General features: G+C 44.3%; 1 protein-coding gene across 11 annotated transcripts in view; it reads left to right on the top strand.

The window, feature by feature from the left end:
* The window catches only part of TNIK (TRAF2 and NCK interacting kinase), a 413,952-nt gene that overhangs the window by 338,554 nt on the left and 55,993 nt on the right, over positions 1 to 19,405 (top strand). For 10 of the 11 annotated variants that reach the window (XM_053305179.1, XM_053305184.1, XM_053305182.1 and 7 more), the window contains 4 exons: positions 3,395 to 3,559; positions 6,071 to 6,310; positions 8,970 to 9,076; positions 18,500 to 18,663. In XM_053305179.1, the coding sequence (XP_053161154.1) occupies positions 3,395 to 3,559; positions 6,071 to 6,310; positions 8,970 to 9,076; positions 18,500 to 18,663 (676 nt within the window). The remainder of the gene's footprint in view (positions 1 to 3,394; positions 3,560 to 6,070; positions 6,311 to 8,969; positions 9,077 to 18,499; positions 18,664 to 19,405) is intronic. The other variant, XM_053305183.1, reaches the window with a different exon arrangement.

The following is a 19,405-nucleotide window of genomic DNA, read 5'->3' as shown; positions in this document are numbered from 1 at the left end:
CTAACAAATGTCATAAACAGCATCATCGTTCAGAGTAAAAGGGAAATTTACCAAAGGCATATAGCTGTTTTCTAGGGCACACCTCGTGGTGTAAGACATGATAATTATGTACAGACATACTTTGCCATAGTAGTTAGTATATTGTGTATTGTGTGAAAATACTTTTTAGAATATATAAATGATTTCTTCCTTGTGTGTCTGCATGAGGATGACTGTATCAAAGACTAAAGGCTGTATCCTCACCTCATCAGTATTCCATCCCTAATTTGGCTGCTGTTTTAAGTCTTTGTGTTGTGCCTCAGTTTTCCTGCCTTTTTGTGAGGGGATTTTTTGCCCTCAGGAGTTCCTTTTCTGAGAGGATTTCTTTTGCCAACTTGTCTGTATTTTACTAGTCATCATAATGGAGGCAGTCAGAAAGTTAGCAAGATCCAACTGCATCCATTTATTTGCATCGAGGACCCAGGTATTTTTCTCTCTGTCTCTTTCTCTCTCTCAAATTTATTTTGGCTTTAAAGGAAAAGCAGCTATAGCCATGCAACCTCACTAATGCATGGTTTGTTAATTTGAAAACCTCTTTGAATTCAATCATTCAGAACACCACAGAAGTTTGGTAAGCATGCACTGGTGATGGGCTGGTATGTTAATATACAGTACATATGAATACACACAGAGTTTTTTGAAACTGAAGATTTGGTGTGATCATTTGCTCTTGATTCTTATTTGCAATCCTTAAAAGTCTTTTTCACCTACATAAGGCTACTGATAAATGATTCAACATTACCTGTTGCCTTCTTGTTGCCTTATTCATAGTTTTTTTAAAATTTCACTAAAGCATTTGCTTTGTTATTTTATGGTATCAGTATCAGAAGAGGTAAGAATCCTCTAGGAATACAAATTGTGGATAATTGGTTCTGCAGCTCCCAAGCCAGTGTTTCCCAAACTGAGGCCCATTTCTTTTCTGGATTAATGTAAGGTTTCCTTTGTAAAATGTGGAAGAGTAAGAGCTACCTGTCCACAGGAGATCTGTCCCCTGCATTCTGTGTGATTTTATGTTCTGGATACACCTACTACAACTGATAATTCTGCTGCATCTCCCCACTGGAAGTGATTGGATGATCAGCAGAAGCTAATTGGAATTTAGTAGGCAAGCCCGGTGCAATGAATCATGCAGAAATGCATCAGATGGACTCTTAGTGGAACGGTGTTTTGGGCTCACAGCAGCCTTTGATTACTGAATTGATTTCTCTTGGCACATTGGCAGTACTTTCCTTGCACACAGTTTGGGAATCGCTGCTCTAAGCTTTTCTTTGCCAGATGGTGTCTTCTGATAGGCACTCTTGCTAATGCTCTTACCTTTCTGAAACCTAAAAGAGAAACTACTAGTGACCTGTAAGTTCTGTCTATTAGCTTCATGGTGCTACATATATGCTGTGCCCTCTGTGCGGTTTCTGGGATCACCAAAGTTGAATGGGCAGTTCCCTGGAAGGAGTGTGGTGTCTTCTGTCTTTGCATGCCCTCCTTTTCAACTCTCTCCCCCTATTTTTGTGAGGCTTGCTCATCTTGCTACAGCTGGAGCCACTGAGATTTCCTATAAAGACATGGTTCAGATTGTGCAAATGATAGCGATTGGTGGTCGCTGCTATTGTAATATGGCGTTAAAATGCATTACCTTGCCTGTGATTTATAATCTCCTGGAACGATACACATTTAAGCAGAATGCTTGAGCAGGGATTGCGGAACTGCTTATGAGACAGTAGGAATTGTCTGTGTGAAACCCGTGTAGCCATTTTGCAGAGTGGGTGGGGATTCTAAATGGATACCACAAAATTCCAAATGGATCTTATAAGTAAATTTGGATCAAAATTGGTCACTGCACTTCATTTGATGAAAACAGATGCTGTTTGTTGTAGGATCCAGGGAACCTACATACCATAGATATTACACTTCATTTAAGTTTTAGGGAAATTAAAGGACTTTTGTATTGGGAAATGCATAAATGTTCATGGAAGTGTGTGTTTGCTGAGGTGAGGGCAAAGAAGATGAAGGTAGAAAGGAGAGGGTACCAGTTTTCAAATATTCCATGAAAGACCATTGATGAACCTAGAAATAGCTTGAAGCAATTCCAGTGATGCTATTGCTAATTCACCTGCTAGCAATATGAGATATTAAACCATTGCTTTACAGCAGGGCTGCTCAACTTTGGCCCTCCAACTGTTTTTGGACCAAGGCTCCCATAATTTCAGCCACAGTGGCCAATAGCCAGGAATTATGGGAGTTGTAGGCTAACAACTGCAGGAGGGTCAAAGCCGAGCAGCTCTGCTTTACACCTAAAGCAAATAGCTTCTCACAACAATTTGTGTGGTGTCCTATTAAACCAATATCCAGTGGTTTACAGAATGCTGTAAACAATTAATTAATTGATCTCCACAAAATAATGTCCACAAATTGCTAAATCATAGTTTTCAAGTACACACCTTCCCTTCCCACCATCACCATGCACACAATGTCTTGCATGCATGGATTGTAGCTCTGTATGCACATCTCCCCCACTTCATATAGTTATTAGGGATTATCTAATCTTTTAAAAAAGAGAAAATAATTTCTTTTCCTACCTTGGGCCACCACCCACAGTTAAGACTACCATGCTGTTTGGAATAAAAACCACCTTCATATTTGTAGTAAAGTATACAAAGGTATATAATGATCTTTTTAAAAGAATGATAAAATACTGATATTTGAGATTTAGCTTTGAAAGTTTCTTTCAATATGCAAAGTTGGCTTAGACTATTGTCTTCGTGCCCTGCTTGTCCACTGTGAGAAATGGGATGCTGGACTAGACGGGATCTTATCCCGATTCACCAGGGATGCTTTTGTGTTCCTGTGTTCTAAACCCATCCAATTACGTTCACTTTTGAATGGGGAAATCTTCCTCATCAAGCAAGTTTCACATCTCTCGTCAAATCTCTTGCTTCATACACACCCACATACACACACACACACACACACACACACTTTCTTTTGTCTTTTTTGCATTCAGTGCCTTTCTGTTTTATTTACTTCCTGCAGGTTCTCAGCCACTGCCACTCACTAGGAACTGTATCGATTCACACATTTATTTCTCTGCTCAATGAGTTCTTTGAATGCAATAGGTGGATCTAGAGGTCTGCAAGTACCACTTCATTGCCTGCCTACTAAGCAGCATGCATAAGCTTAACAACAACATATTGTTGTTGTTTGCATTCTTTTTCCAAATATGAAAGTCCTTTGTAGTAGCCAAGAATCTGTGGCTGATTGGATATTTGAGGTGAGGAAATGGCTGCACAGGTTCTGGATAGATGCGGGTAGTATATCCAGACCACTAAAGATAACTGCTTCTTTTCCCCTGTTGCCTCAGGTTGAGGAACGTTCCAGGCTCAACCGACAGAGCTCTCCAGCAATGCCTCACAAGGTGGCCAACAGGATATCAGATCCAAACCTGCCTCCTCGTTCAGAGTCTTTTAGTATTAGTGGGGTTCAACCTGCTCGGACGCCACCCATGCTCAGACCGGTGGATCCACAGGTATAGTGGTTCATTGGAATCTTGTTGTCTTTGTTGGCCCTATGCAAATCATGTGGGATTACCACAGATGGTTCTCAACCAAGGTAATGAGCTCCCTAAATATGCCACATCTACCAAAGAAGCAATCAAACAACATAATTAGTATGCTGAGGGAGAAAGTATCATGATGAGGGCAGCCCTACATCTAGCTCCTCACCCCACCCCAGTTGATCTGGGCACAGTGAACAAATCTAGTAAATGTGCAGACATGTTCCAGCTTACTACATCCTAATTCAACCCACAGCTCAAATATTTTCATGAGGAAGATTAGTCACACATGTAGTTTAGTATACTAAAATCTCCTGGAAAGTCAGCTCAAGGTATCTTAGCCATGAAGTGGGGTAAAATGGGGTATCTCAAAGGATTTGAGATATTGCACATTCAGATAAACAGTATAATTATTGAATTTTCCCTTCATGGGAATCAGAGTGGAGGGAGCATGTGAGCATCAAGTCAACTCCTGATTGTGACCCGGGTGGAACCCCACCAGCCAGGTAGCAACTGAGTTTCAGGAAATCTGGTAAAGAAGGCCATTTGAATCATATTATATTGACATGGGGTTACATCTGCCATTGGGCATGAAGGGTGGGTGGAGTTTCATATTGAATTCAGATAATCTGGCTCAGATATAAGAGACTCCATATTTGCACAGAACTTAATGATAAGCAAGCAGTCATGGGGTTCCCAAGCCCTGTTTGTTTGCCTCACTTTCCTCCAAAACCTCAGCAAAATAACAATTTCAGCCTCTTTATATTATTATAACTTGTTTAGGTAAATTCCTAAGATTTTTGAAAGTATGCATCTACAAATGTAAAATGTGAGTGATTCACACATCTTTAGAAAAGTGTTATCACAGAGGTACGCTTACCAAAGATCATAGGTTAGTTCCTGAATCCTGTCAACTCTGTGCTCGGCCAGCCTGGGTTTGCTGCCCTGAAGGTATGAGTTGCATGAAATAACCACTGATTCATCTGAAACTGTGAGCAAATAAAGGCAGTATTGGCCCCATTCATAACCTGGTCATGACTCCATTCATAACCTGATCATCAGTTCTGTTCCGGACCATCCCTTTCCTCCTTTCTTCTGCTGTATAATAAACCGTTTTGCCATTACATTGTTAAAGCTAGGCAGCCTGGATGGATGTCTGTCGGAGAGCCGCATGTAAGCCTCTTTGAGCTTTCCAAAGGAAAAACAGGAGATGGGTGATCAATACTTTTTTTCTTTGGAACCATCAGGTAGTGGCTACCACTGGGGGAAAGGTAAAGGATGTATATGAAACATTGATCTGTTCCAGTATGGCAATCTTTTTGTCTTAGTTGGGATCATTTCATTCAACTGAACCGAAACAAAGTGCCCTATAGCTTAAGAACCACTTTTGGACGAAGAGCCATTTTACCATCATTGCTTTCCCTAACCACTACACTCCAACTTTCTTTCCATCCAATTTCTTTAGTTTATTTTCATCCATCTTGAAAATAATTTTACCGAAGTCGCATTCTTTTCTTATGACTTGGAAAGAAAACACAAGCCCCTCATCCCCTACTCTGTAAACATACAAAAGACCCCAAACACCTTGTTTATAAGATAATAAATGTGTCGAGTACCATGGGGCTGTGATTCAGAGCTTATGTGTGATCATCTTAGTGGAAATATAAAGTGTATTTCCAATTGTGGAATGTAACACCTTGAAAGAAAGCAAATTATAATTTAGACTTACCATATGAGTATGTTCTTCTTATAGCCAAACACTTCCTCCAAAGTATAAACATTTATATTCATAATGCAACCAAAAATAAGGAGTAAGTGCACCTTCAGAAACAGAGTATCAAAACAGAATAAGGAACATCACTCTTGTGAATAAATCTTGATTATGTTACACATAATACTGAAATAAACCATTACAAAAAAGGTTAGCAGTTTTTGGCAACTGTTCAAAACCTACAGCTTCTGAAAACAGCCACTATGTCTTCATGTTTTCCCCAGTTTTCTTTAAAACAAGAAGCAAAAGCCCTCAGGAATTCCATTCCAAACAAGTTAGCACATTGTTATGCCATTAACTGCTCAAAGGCCTGGAGAAAATCAGGTCTCCTCTGCTTTCAGGTATCTCTGAGCCTGCAAAAAACAAACAAAATACGCCACCATTTCATATGTAACCTTAAATCATTTCATAAATAACACATGACCATATTGTTAAAGATTTCAATCATAATGAATATGTAGAGAGGGACAGAATTAAGGTTAAATGAGGAATCTCATATTTGGCATTTCTTGACCTCAGTCTGCGTTATACTGAATTTTAATATATATTTTTAAGGAAACTTTTTAAAAGTTTGAAACCAAAAAATAAATAAATTGGGGAACAAAGTTTTTTGTTTTTGTTTTTTAAAAAGATGTTTTGAAACTAATTTTCCAAAAAATAATAATAAAAATTCCCGATTCATACTGATGGCTTTGTTTTAACTTGGTGCATAGATTCCACATCTGGTCAGTGTGAAATCCCAAGGACCTTCCTTGCCTGCCTCTCAGTCACTGCATGAACAGCCCACAAAGGGAATGGCTGGGTTTCAGGAGGCTCTGACGGTGACCTCTCACCGCACTGAGATGCCAAGGCAGAACTCGGACCCCACCTCTGAAAACCCTCCTCTCCCCCCTCGTGTTGAAAAGTTTGACCGAAGTTCTTGGTTACGACAGGAGGAAGACATTCCACCAAAGGTAAACATCGGGTGGCTGCTAACTTGCAAAGTTTGGAAAGGGAGTAGCTCAACTCATCTGCAGTGGCACCTTCAGACCCACTTCATGCAATATTTGAGCCAACACCAGCATTGCATTGGTGTCTCTGACAATAAGCTCCCAAAAGGCAAACAGGGAGTCTTGATTGGCTACGGCAGAATGTTTAGGGAAATGTGCCATGTAAAGTGACTCTCTGCTCTCAGCTGTTGACTGCATTGCTTAGAAATTCACATCAAGCTCAAATGTAACCCGGACAAGGACTTGGATCCTGCAAGAAGTCTAGCATGGCTAAGGGTACGCTTCTCACAGAAAATATTCAGAATTAGACAGATACACATTATCCACGGAGACACAAACTGCATCTTGTGTGACCCAGCCAGGATCCTAAGAAGGAAGCTCCTTTCTACTGTGTAAAGGTGACCCAAGAGCCCATGTTAGCATGCAACCGGTGTACATTTGATTGTTGGTCAGTATGTTGTGTTCAATGAATGTGCAGCAGTACATACTATTTGTTTTCTACACTTTCTAGAGATCCAGTCCCTATGTTGGCTTCTAAAATGAAAGCAAGTATAGTCATTCACACAAAAATGTCTGTATGTGCACAATGCAATGTGTGACTCACCTAAAATCATACTACTCACATGGCCTTCAAGGCATGTTGGAGCCAAACAACTTTGAGCCTTCGAGTTGTCTGGCACAGCACTACATGTCGGGGCAGGAAGGAAATATTGGCACTCTAGCACCAGTTGCTGCTGCACTGCCTAGGACCAGGTCTTGTCACTCCTACAGATTATGTGCCAGAGTCTGGCACCATAGCCCACTCCTAGGTGTTCTGTCCATGAAGCACCAGTTCACAGCATCAACTGATAAAACAGACTCAAGGACATGTTTTACACCAACCAGCTAGAACTGCTAGCTACTCTCCTCTGGCAAGTACACAAAAACACAATTGCATATTATTGTGCAGGAGGGCCCCACAAGTCTCTTACTGAAATCAGAATGAATCAGTGTCACTTTCTTTGTCTTTCATTCCTTTTCTTTTTCTCCTTGGGCAAAAAGAGAACTGTTCACAACTGAAAACTTGCCATACTGGATCTAGGCTGACATCATGCCTCCAGTTGTGATCAATACCTGATGGAGTGTTCTGTAAGGGTTCCAAAAGCTTTATGCCTTAATGACGTGATGGCAGTGGCTCTTTAATTAAGGCTCTTTTCCAATACATTAATGCAGTTGCCTTGTTTATAACCTTTCTTTTTGGATGAATTGTGACATGGCTGTTAAAACTTTTTCCCATGCTGAATCAGCTCTTTGCCTCAGATTCCATGGAGGTGGGTGGGTGGGAGATAGCTGATTGATTAGATGAGGCAAAGTCAACAGTAATCTTTCCCAAGATTTAAATGCAACAAAGGGACAGCTTGCACTAATGCTGAGAAAAGTTTATCACCAGCTGTTTTTGCCAGACCCTTGGAATGCAAGTACGACAGTGATTCATGGGGCTGGTCTAGAACTCCTGGGCTGATGGTCTTGAATTCTTTGGCTGCAAAATTCTTCCAAAATGATCAAATCAGATCCCAAATCCTACATCTATATCCAGAATAAGACATGTAGGTAAATGTGCATAAGATTGCTTGTTCTGTAAAATATGTAAAGTCTTACAGAATGTAAGACTTTATTTTCTTTTTCTCTTCTTTTCTCCCCCCCCCCAGAAATTAAGGTAGATGAGACAGTATTCATTGGAGATTAGACAGCAATAGTAACAAAATGGCAGAAATAGCCTGCAATCTGTTTCTAAATCAAATGAAGATTGTTCCATTTGATGTGCCTTCTCAGAATTGGGGTGCTGAAGTGTTTAGAATGTTGGTGTGGGGCAGGGGAAACCCAGATTCAAAACCCTGGTCTGCCATGAAGCTCCCTAGGGGTCCTTGGACCAGTCACACTAGCTTTCAGCCTACTCTACTCCTCGGTTTGGGGGTTTGGTCCAGAGGTTCGGGGGTTCAGGATCAAACTGAAACACAGACACCCCGGTTCTGTCCGGACCAGAACCGAACCTCCGGACAAATCCGTGGATTTTTTTTTTTAATTGGCATGGCCCTGGGCCATGCCAGGCCTCACAGAGGCCATTTATGAAGCCACCGCACACACTTACAGAGGCCCAAATGGGCCGAAAACAAGCATTTTCCTGGGCCATGGCAGTGATTTAAGAAGCCAGCGGGGGGGGGACCTTTGCGGACACACACACACACACACACACACACACACACACACCACAGCCTACAGGAAGCCCCCCGAAGGGGCTAGAGGTATTTTTAATTTATTTTAATTTTAAAAAAATTCACAGACCCAACTGAGGGGTGGGGTTCGATGGGGGCTGGACCGAACTTGGCTGGTTAGGTTCAGGGCCAGTCCAGACTCGAACTGAACCGGGCCAGCTGGTTCCGTGCACACCCCTAACACCGGTGTCATGCTGTGATGAATGCTGGCCAATAGTAATAATATTTAAAACCCTATTTTCAATAGGCAATTTAAAAACAGACTCCAGGATTGCAAAGCTGCCAAAACCTAGACCCAGTTGCTTGTGTGAACTGTGGAACTGATCTTTACCATGCAGCCCAGTAGCTCATGTGTATCTGTTTCCTTACAGGTGCCTCAACGAACCACTTCCATCTCACCTGCATTAGCTCGGAAAAACTCTCCTGGAAATGGCAATGCCCTGGGACCTCGGCTAGGCTCACAGCCAATAAGAGCAAGGTAATGCCAACTACAATGAAGAAAGCAGAGAAATCTTGAGGGTTTTTTCCTCCCACGGGGACACAGGCTGAAAGGGAGAAAGATGAGTCCCATGAAATTAACTGAAACTTGTATCAGTTAAACATGTATCAAAACAGAGGAATTTGTGTGTCCTCAGTTCTGTATTAAAAACAGTTCCCACCCCCAGCCGGAAAGCCCCTCCCCACAATACACACCACTTTGCACCCATAACCCCAAAGGGTCCAGGCAGAGGGAAGGAAGGAGACAATTGGAAGACTGGAGCAGGATCCTTTCCTGTCGTTCCCCATGCCCCTTGAGATGCATAAGGACAAAGGGGTAGGGCCAAGGAACTGAATCGCCTTCCCTCTGTCTCTCCCCTCCATTATCAGCTAGGAGTGAAATAGAGCTGTCGCTAATCTCTGGACACCCTGATGCTAAACTAGCAAATCTAATTCATTAAAGTAAAGGGGAAGCTGGTTTAAAATAATAATATAAAAAGTCTGAAGTCTAGTTTGCAAGGCAGGCTGACAATGAGGTCATTCATACAATCAAAAACTGTGTTCTGCTCGGGTTTGGGAGCTGTGTGTGCTCCCAGTTTTCAGTTGTGTGGAAGCAAGGGAGGAGGAAAGCCTGGGTAGCTTCCACACATTCGAGTGAAAGTAAGAACAGATCACATATTCAGCACCTGCATGTGTAGAGCCCTGCTCTCATCTTCTGGCAGACATGGGGAGGGGAGGGGAGCAGCCAGCAAACACAATCCCACTTCCACTTGTTCAGTGCATGAAGGGAAGGTGAAAACAGGACTCAGCTTGTGATGTATACTAGACTGGGTGTGCATTAAATGTACTTCCAACTGTTCCAAGTACAGATGTGCCTTTGGATTTTAAAGTTCCAGAGGCCAGGTGAGCTGATTGGGTATGTTATCAATCACATTTTCCTTCCACAGGGATGGGATTTGGACCAGGTGTCCCTGGTCCAGTCCAACATGCTACACCATACTAGCCTCACAGTTCCCTACTCCATACATTGAGGGAATGTGTGAGAAGGGAGTGGGCTAATGCTGATACACCTGCTGGCGGCACCCCTGGGGATATGGCCCACAGGTGTGATCTAGCTCCCTCCCCCACCTGCGTTCATTGAAGTTTTCAGGGCTGTGTGTAAGAAGAGGGCTATTGGCTTGTGCGTTTGGTTTATACAGTTGCCAGTTGTTTATACAGTTGCAACATTACCCTATAAGCAGACTGTTTTGCCTTTCTCATATACTTCTGATGGTTACCTCAAACTACTGTTGAGAGGTAGGTGGTTTCCTCTAGCAACCAAAGAGGAAGTTGGAGGGGGGATTTGTATCTAGGACGACATATCAGATAACACAAGGACTTAGTACTATTGTTAGTGCTGATTTGTGTGTATTGGGGGGGGGGGTGCTGTTTATATCAGACCTTCTTCAACAGCAGCCAAACCAAAGGGCTGGGATGAGGGCACTTGCCATCTTGTCCCGCAGCGCTTGCTGTTGTGGAGAAGAAGAGATGGAAGCCAGTGGGTCTTATATCTGCAGCCCAGCAGAGAAGAAGCCCCACCCACTCCTACTGTCAATCACTGCCAACATCTTTCTGAGAATAATTTTTCTAGAGGCTATTACATCTGGCCTCCAGCAGCAACCCCAAACACCTGGGTTTTGCAGCTCTTGAGAAGACAAGGTTCAGACCAGGGGAGGCAGCAAACTTTTATGTTCTTCCCTAAAGAAAACAGCAAGCAGCCATATATTTAGATAAATAAATCAACAAGAAAACAAGGGGGAAAGGACAAGCTAAGTTTGTTAGGGTTAGTCTTTTCTAGGGTTTGATTTCTGGCTGGTTGGAGGTTTGATCTTTACAGGGCAGTTTTTCAATTGTGCCTAAAGAGACAGCGGGTGGAGCATTAGCTGCAGGTGAGTCACACAGCTTGTGAGAGGGGCCACATTCCTAAGGTAGCTCAATCTGAAAGCAGCTCTTGAGAAAACAAGGCTCAGACCAGGGGAACTTTGCAAATAGGAGTTTGCAAATAGATATAGAAGGAATGTGACGTGGAGTTTAGTGGGGAAGTGTGCGGGGAGGCACACAAGCAGTTCCCCCTTTATCACAAAGGGGACTCATGGTACGAAGAGAAGGTATGTACTGCCCCACTTTTGTAATTTTCTTGGAGGACAGAGCTTAAAACTTTTAATTAGTTGACAACTGCAGCTGAGAGCTAGCTTTCAAGTAAGCAAGTTTTACATATTCTAAATAGCAAAAAAAAAAAACTAGTTATAAAATTAGAATGCCAGTGGGGAGGGGGTGCTTCCCAATGTATTGCACAGAGTGTTGCATGTATGACTATCTGCCTGAGAGGCAGAAATTGTGGGTGGGTGTTCAGTGCAAAGAGCTCCTAGCTCTCAGGGAACAAGTTCGTTCCCTCGAAGCCAATGTGACTGGCCTGGAGACGCTCAGAGAGGCAGAGAGGTATGTGAGTGACACCCTCAGGGTCATGATAGAAGCATCCCACACCCAGGGTGACAGCTCCTCTGCTGTCATGGAGAATGAAGTTCTCAGGGAAAGAGGACATCAGTCTCAGAAAGAGGTGAATGCTCCCTTAGAAGGGCCTGCTTCCTTAGGTGATGTGCTCATATCCTCACGAACAGAGGATACTCCTCCAGGGCTTGGGGGCCTCCTAGTAATGTGCGATTTGATTGTTAGTGGCCTAGAGAGATGGGTTTGTGACCTGCGTGTAGAATGCATGGTGACTTGCCTGCCTGGTGCGAAGGTTGCAGATGTCATGCAGTGTCTAGATGGGTTGTTAGGCAGTGCTGGGAACGTTGCGGTGCATGTCAGCACCAACGATGTTGGGAAATTCAGTCGGGATGTCTTGGAAGCCAGATTTAGCCTGCTAGGTAGCATACTGAAGTCCAGGGCCTCCAGGGTAGCGTTCTCTGAAGTGCTATGCTACCTGTTCCACGTGGAGGGCCAGAGAGACAGGTGGAACTGAGGAGCCTCAATGCATGGTTGAGACAGTGGAACCAGAAGTAGAGCAGACAGGCAGCTGGTCAAAAAGGTAAAATGACAGTAAAGGAAATAGCACACGGAAACACCAGGATCAGCGTATAGGTGAGACTCAGCATATAGGTGTTTATATACCAATGTCAGAAGGCTCTGAGCCAAGACAGTCAAGCTGGAATGTTTGGTTGCTAATGAAAACATAGATATAGTGGGCATACCATAAACCTGGTGGAACTATGAGAACCACTGGGACACGGTTATTCCCGGATACAAATTCTACAGAGAGGACAGGGAGGGGTGAATTGCAGGTGGAGTAGCACTGTATATTAAAGAAGGGATAGAATCCAACAAGCTAGAAAGCCTAAGAGGACTGGAGTCCTCCACAGAATCACTATGGATGACAATATGAGGACTGAAAGGAAATGTGTTACTAGGGATGTGCTAGGGATCCGGATGCCCTCCAGATCAAAACTCTTGAGTGTGACCTGGAGAAGCAAATAAGAGAGGTGTCAAAGAGAGACAGAGCTGTAATAATGGGTGACTTCAATTACCCTCACATAGACTAGGCAAGTTCATGTGCGGGTATTGACAGAGATGCCCAGTTTCTAGACATGCTAAATGACTGTGCCTTAGAACAGTTGGTCACAGAACCAACCAGAGAAAAGACGATTTTGGACTTAATCCTGAGTAGTGCCCAGGACCTGGTGTGAGATGTCAGAGTTGTAGAACCATTGGGGAATAGTGACCATAGTGTAATCCAGTTCAACTTATATGCAAGTAGAGCACTGCCAAGGAAGTTGAATACAGATGTGTTGGACTTCAGAAGAGGAAACTTGTAAAAAATGAGGGGACTGGTAAAAAGGCAGATGAAAGAGAAAGTAAGGAGGTTCAAATCAATAGAAAGTATGGGACTTGTTCAAAACTTAATTCAAAACCCAGAGAGACCATATTATGCCTGTTTTAAAACAGTTGCACTGGCTGCCAATATGTTTCCAGGCAAAATACAAAGTGCTGGTTATTTCTTTTAAAGCCCTGAGCAGCTTGGGTCTGGGCTACTTTAGAGAGCGCCTTCTTCTATATGATCCCCATCACACGTTGAGGTCATCTGGAGAGGTCCGTCTGCAGTTACCACGTGTATGTCTGGTGACGACTCGAAACCAGGCTTTCTCTGTAGCTGCTCCTGGCCTATGGAATGCACTCCTGTCAGATATCCACAGTTTAGCCTTTAAGAGAGCCCTAAAAACTTACTTGTTTGGCTTGGCCTTCCAAGGTTTTTAAATAGTTTTTTAAAGTATTTTAACTGGTTATAAATGGTTTTGAGTTGCTTTAAAATTTATTCATTCATTCATTCATTCATTCATTCATTCATTCGATTTTTATACCGCCCTTCCAAAACGGCTCAGGGCGGTTTACAATTAAAACAAAACCATTAAAATCAGTTAATTAAAACAGAAATTGTTAAACATTATAAAACTACAACTAACAATTAAAACATCATAAAACAGCAATTAAACAGTCACAACAATGAAAAAACTCTGAAAACCAGGTTACAACATTAAAACCAATTACAACTATTTAGAAACCCTGGAAGGCCAGGCCAAACAGATAAGTTTTAAGGGCTCTCCTGAAGGCCAATAAAGAATTCAAATTGCGGATTTCTGCCAGGAGTGCATTCCACAGCCCAGGAGCAGCTACAGAGAAGACCCGCCTCTGAGTCACCACCAGACAAATCAGTGGTAACTGGAGACAGACCTCCTCAGATGATCTTAATGTGTGGTGGGGATCATGCAGAAGAAGGCGCTCTCTAAGATAACTCGGACCTAAGCCATTCAGGGCTTTAAAGGTAATGACCAGCACTTTGTATTTTGCCTGGAAACATATTGGCAGCCAGTGTAACTGTTTCAAAACAGGCATAATATGGTCTCTTCAGGTTGCCCCAGAGACCAATCTGGCTGCCGCATTCTGAACTAACTGAAGTTTCCGGACTACGTACAAAGGCAACCCCACGTAGAGCGCATTGCAGTAGTCAAGCCGGGAGGTTACCAGCTGATGCACCACTGTTTTGAGGTCATCCTCTTCAAGGAATGGGTGCAGCTGTCGAATCAGCCAAAGTTGATAGAAAGCACTCCTGGCCATGGCCTCCACCTGAGATACCAGGGTGAGGCCTGGGTCCAGGAGTACTCCCAGGCTGCGCACCTGCTCCTTCCAGGAGAGCGTAACCCCATCCAGCACAGGAAGATCTAACTGACCCCTCAGATTCTGAGCCCCCACAATGAGCACCTCCATCCTGCTTGGATTCAGCTTCAATCTGTTATCCCTCATCCAGCCCATTACTGCCTGTAGGCAGGCATTTAAAGAAAGAATGCCATTTCCTGAAGATGAAAAGGAGAAGTAGATTTGGGTGTCATCAGCATACTGATAACACCCAGCACCAAATCTCCTGATGACCTCACCCGGCGGTTTCGTGTAAATATTGAAAAGCATTGGTGACAGAATGAAGTCCTGAGGGACTCCACATAACAGCTCCCGTTTTGAGGAGCAACTGTCACTAAGCTCCACCATCTGGAATCTACCCAAGAGATAGGAGCAGAACCACTGCAAAGCAGTGCCCCCTATCCCCAACTCCCCCAGACAATCCAGAAAGATACCATGGTCGATGGTATCGGACCCCGCCGAGAGATCCAGAAGAACCAACAGAGACACACTCCCTCTGTCGATTCCCCAGTAAAGGTCATCCATCAGGCCGACCAAGGCTGTCTCAACACCATAGCCAGCTCTAAAGCCAGTTTGAAATGGGTCTAGATAATCAGTTTCCTCCAAGACTGCCTGGAGCTGTTCAGCCACCACCCTCTCAATCACCTTGCCCAACCAAGGGAGATTGGAGATTGGCCTGTAACTATCCATCGCTAAGGGGTCCAGGGAAGGCTTCTTTAAGAGTGGTCTAACCATTACCTCCTTCAGACAAGGAGGCACCTTACCCTCCCTCAGCGATGCATTTAAGATATTAACTAGGCCACCTTCAACAATCTCCCTGCAAGATAGAAGCAGCCAAGTCGGGCAAAGATCCAGAGAACAGGTGGTAGGCCGCACTGCCCCAAGCAGCTTGTCCACATCCTCAGGAGTCACAGATTGAAACTGATCCCATCTAATACTGCAAGAGGGATCGCTGGACACCTCCTCCATAGACCTTGCAGAAATAGTGGAGTCTAAGTTGGCCTGAATACAGGAGATCTTGTTTGCAAAGAACCCATTAAAAGCATCACAGCAGAACGACCCCGGGGACTGATTTGAAGTAGAAGGAGGAGAGACTAAACTCCTCACAACCACTGCCACCGCATAAGTCTTCAAATGGGTCACATGCCATATCCTGTTAGATTCGAACCAAGTTCTCCTCCACTTGCGCTCTAGTTGCCTACCCAACCGCATCAGCCCCCACAACTCCTCAGTATACCAAGGGGCCATTCTGGAAGCAGGTCGGAAGGGACTCTTAGAAGCAATCATGTCTACTGCCCTGATGAATTCCCTGTTCCAGGTTCCCACCAGGGCATCGACAGAATCCGAGCTGCACCAACATCAAAATCCTCCAAGGCCTTTTGAAATCCTACTGGGTCCAGCAGCCTTTTTGGATGGACCATCCTAATAGGTCCACCACCCCTGCAGGGGTGGATTGTGGCTGTGAGACCAACGTTAACCAGGTAGTGGTCTGTCCATGCCAATAGGGAAATGACAGGATCCCCCACCCACGGAACACCCCACTGATCCGAACAAAAGACCAAATCGAGTGCATGGCCGGCAACATGAGTTGGTTCAGAAACTAATTGGGATAGGCCCATAGTTGTCATGGCTGCTATGAACTCCTGAGCCGCACCAGACAAGCCAGCCCCAAAGTGGATTTTGAAGTTTGTTTGTTTGTTTTTACATTTATATCTAGCTCTTCCTCCAAGGAGCCCAGAGCGGTGTACTACATACTTAAGTTTCTCCTCACAGCCGCACTAAAAGTCCCCCAGCACTAAAAGTCTAGGAGACTCCAATACCAATTCTGCGACCAGCTCCGTCAGCTCAGTTAGGAAGTCGGACAGCGGGGTGGACAGTACACCAACAGAAGCCCCAATCTATCCCTAGTTCCCAGCCTCAAAAATATGCTTTTATATTGTTTTAAGCAGTGTGTTTTAAATGTTGTTTGTTTTTATGCCTTTTTAAACTTGTGTACCCCCCAGAGCCTTTGGATGGGGTGGTCTATAAATGTAATAAATAAATATTAAGATGTCTCTAAATACCAGTTGCAGGGGAGCAACCGCAGGATAGAGGACATGCCCTCACCTCTTGCCTGTCGGCTTCCCAGTGGCATCTGGTGGGCCACAGTGTGAAATAGGATGCTGGACTAGATAGGCCTTGGGCCTGATCCAACAGGGCTGTTCTTATGTTCTGTAATTCAGTACCTCTGGCACCTGTAAAACAGTCCATCTGGAGGTGCCTATAGGCTTGCAGCTACTTCAAGATAAACCCAGCAGCTAGCTCTTGGTACAGCTGCCAAGGTATAAAACATAATATGTGCAGAACAACGTGTCTCTTCAGGAGGGAGCTGGGATGAGGAGCATTGTGTATCTGGCAAAGAAGGTGTCAGGTATCAGCCTGCCTGCAGCGTGAAAGAGCTGAGATATGAAACCGTGAACATTGGGGAATAGGAGCGCAGAAGATGTAATCCGCTATCATAGTTGCAGATGCCGAAGAATGCATATTTTGGAAGGAAAAAATTAATCTCTAAATTGCAGGTTTACTTCATTTTGTTTTTCAGTAATTTAGATTAAGTTCACTTTGGGATAATGTTCTTCTCTCCTTCCCCCACCGCCTCACCTACACACAGTTGTAAAACACTTGTAAACAGCAAATGGATTTAGCTGGAATATAGGTTAATCGAGAGAGTAAACAGCAATATATGTATGTGGTTGAAGGATTACAGAAAATATACAGCACGACTCTCGCTGCTGCCGTTTTATTACTTTGTGTTGTGTGTTATCATAGGAAGGGCATGAGGACGTGCACACAGCCTGGTGTTGCTGCTGCTGTCTTCCCTGGCAGATGAGCGGCAGCAACTTTGCCTTCACTGTGCCACGCACCTACATGAGTGGCAGCATGGCAAAAGCCGAGAATGGGAGGCCTTCCCCCTCCTGCATCCCAGAGTGCTCCGCGCCACGAGCATGGCAGCTGCTCTCAACCCCGGGTTAAAAAGTCTGGAGGGCTCCCGGAGGGCTCTCGGCGCTCCAGACGCGACGAGCCGCCTGGGTTGTGTGTCGTGTGAATGGCCTCCATGTCTGCCTAGCTAAGCTACATTTATTGATTGGAGTGTGTGTGTGTGTGTGTGTGTGTGTGTGTGTGTGTGTGTGTGTGTGTTCGCTCTTCATTCACCCACAAAATCTCTGAAGCTCTCTAACTCGATTCTCCGTGCACAGGTAGATGAGATGGGCAGGAGAACTGTGTTTGGATCACCCACCTGCATCTTTTTAAAATTGCAAATGCAGTCATGGAGGATGCAATGTAGATTGGGCTTGTGGGTCTGGAATAGTTTTGCTCTTCCCCAGTTCCATTTGACCCACTAGCAGCTTTGGTCAGGGTGGGTGGGTGTGGGTGGGGAGAGATATTTCAACTGAGAAAATGGTATGATGCCATGATTGGCACACAAATCTCCAAATTGGTCCCATTCCAGATTGGATGCCCCATGACTGCATTTACAATGTAAAAGAACTTCAGGAGATCACGCCATGGATCTCCCCCTATCTTGTCTAATCTGGCCCTCAGCACCTTTACAGATCTGCAGTTCCCAGGGCTTCTTGCACAAAAGCATGGTAGTCAAACCAATAGAGGCTTTTTGTTTTGCTGTTGCCCTAGGACGTTGCAGGTTCAGATATAAGCATTGACCAGAATGTTGTATCAAAAGGGAGAATTTCAACTATGTGTCCCAGAGTAGCATGCACCACTGATGCATCACGAATCCCCTGCTAACTGAGCAAAGAGGTACCTTTTAAAAGTGGTGATTCTCTTTATAGAGCAGGGGGAGAGCAACTGGTCCTATCCAATCCCAGCACAGCATCCCTCCAGTGACTGTCAGGGAGCCATATATATATCCCTGATATATATAATCAAACAAACATTTTATTTTACTTTTAATTACTTTGGGAACTTTTGTTGAAAAGCAATATATCAGTATTTTTCATATCTGTATTCACTGAAGGGAGATCTGCAGCTTTGGATGCTGCAGGTGTACAGAAGTGACAATCTGATGTGAGTCAGGGAAGGACTTGGCAGCTGCAGTGGCACCAGATAGCTTTCCCCACTCTACTGATTTCATTGATTGAGCTCCCTTAAAGACACGTGAAGAGTGACCACTCTTCTCTTTGCTTGCAATCTTTTCTAGTAACCCAGACCTGCGGAGGACAGAGCCCATCATTGAAAACCCCTTGCAGAGGACCAGCAGTGGCAGCTCCTCCAGCTCAAGCACGCCAAGCTCACAACCCAGTTCACAGGCAGGCTCACAACCTGGATCCCAAGCTGGCTCTAGCGAACGGAACCGGGTCAGAGGTGAGAAGCTCTACATCCCTAGCACTGAGATACTTATGTTCCTTGAATATGTTCTTGCTTCTGTGCTGCAGAACATGCCGCTAGGGAGGATGTTCCACTTCCGAGTTGTCCTTTCAGTCCTGGGGAAGAAAGGCAGGGCTGGCAGGCCCTTGTATAAAGACAGGCTTCTAGATCAAACAACCCCTCCACTCTTCCCAAAGTCTGAGAGTCTGTGGCCAGGGTCAAGCACTGGACCTTCCACTGCCCACAGCAGAGAACAGCCTCACATCTGCTTTTGTCTCTTAACTCAATTAAGGCTGTGTGAGCAGCTTTCTCCTGGCTCAGCTCCAAGACCACAGAAGCGAGCCACGTAAAGAACTAAAATCTACACATACACCGCCCCTGCTATATGCGGAAACATGGATAAAATATGCATGGCTGTCCCATCACATCCTTTTTGGCCCTACAGAGTAGGCTTAAAATAGAAACAAAAATGATGATGGTGTAGGAGTGGGGAGATAGCAGGACTTCCCTAGCAATAACTTGTGCATCTGTAGAGAAGCCTGCCTCATACTTTAAGAAAAGGGGTTCTCTTTAGAGTTTTTTTAAAAAATTAAATAAAGATCCTGAAGCAAATGGGGAGGGATTGGGCTTCTCCAAAACAGACACAGGAACCTATGAATCTGCCCTGACTCAGGTTATTGGTCCATCTAGCTCAGTATTGTCCACACTGACAGGCAGCAGCTCTTCAGAGTTTCAGATA

Source organism: Hemicordylus capensis, chromosome 3 (assembly GCF_027244095.1).
Source record: "Hemicordylus capensis ecotype Gifberg chromosome 3, rHemCap1.1.pri, whole genome shotgun sequence".
NCBI classification, from domain to species: domain Eukaryota; kingdom Metazoa; phylum Chordata; class Lepidosauria; order Squamata; family Cordylidae; genus Hemicordylus; species Hemicordylus capensis.
The sequence above is the reverse complement of the archived record's forward strand: the minus strand, read 5'-3'. Positions and strand labels throughout refer to the sequence as shown.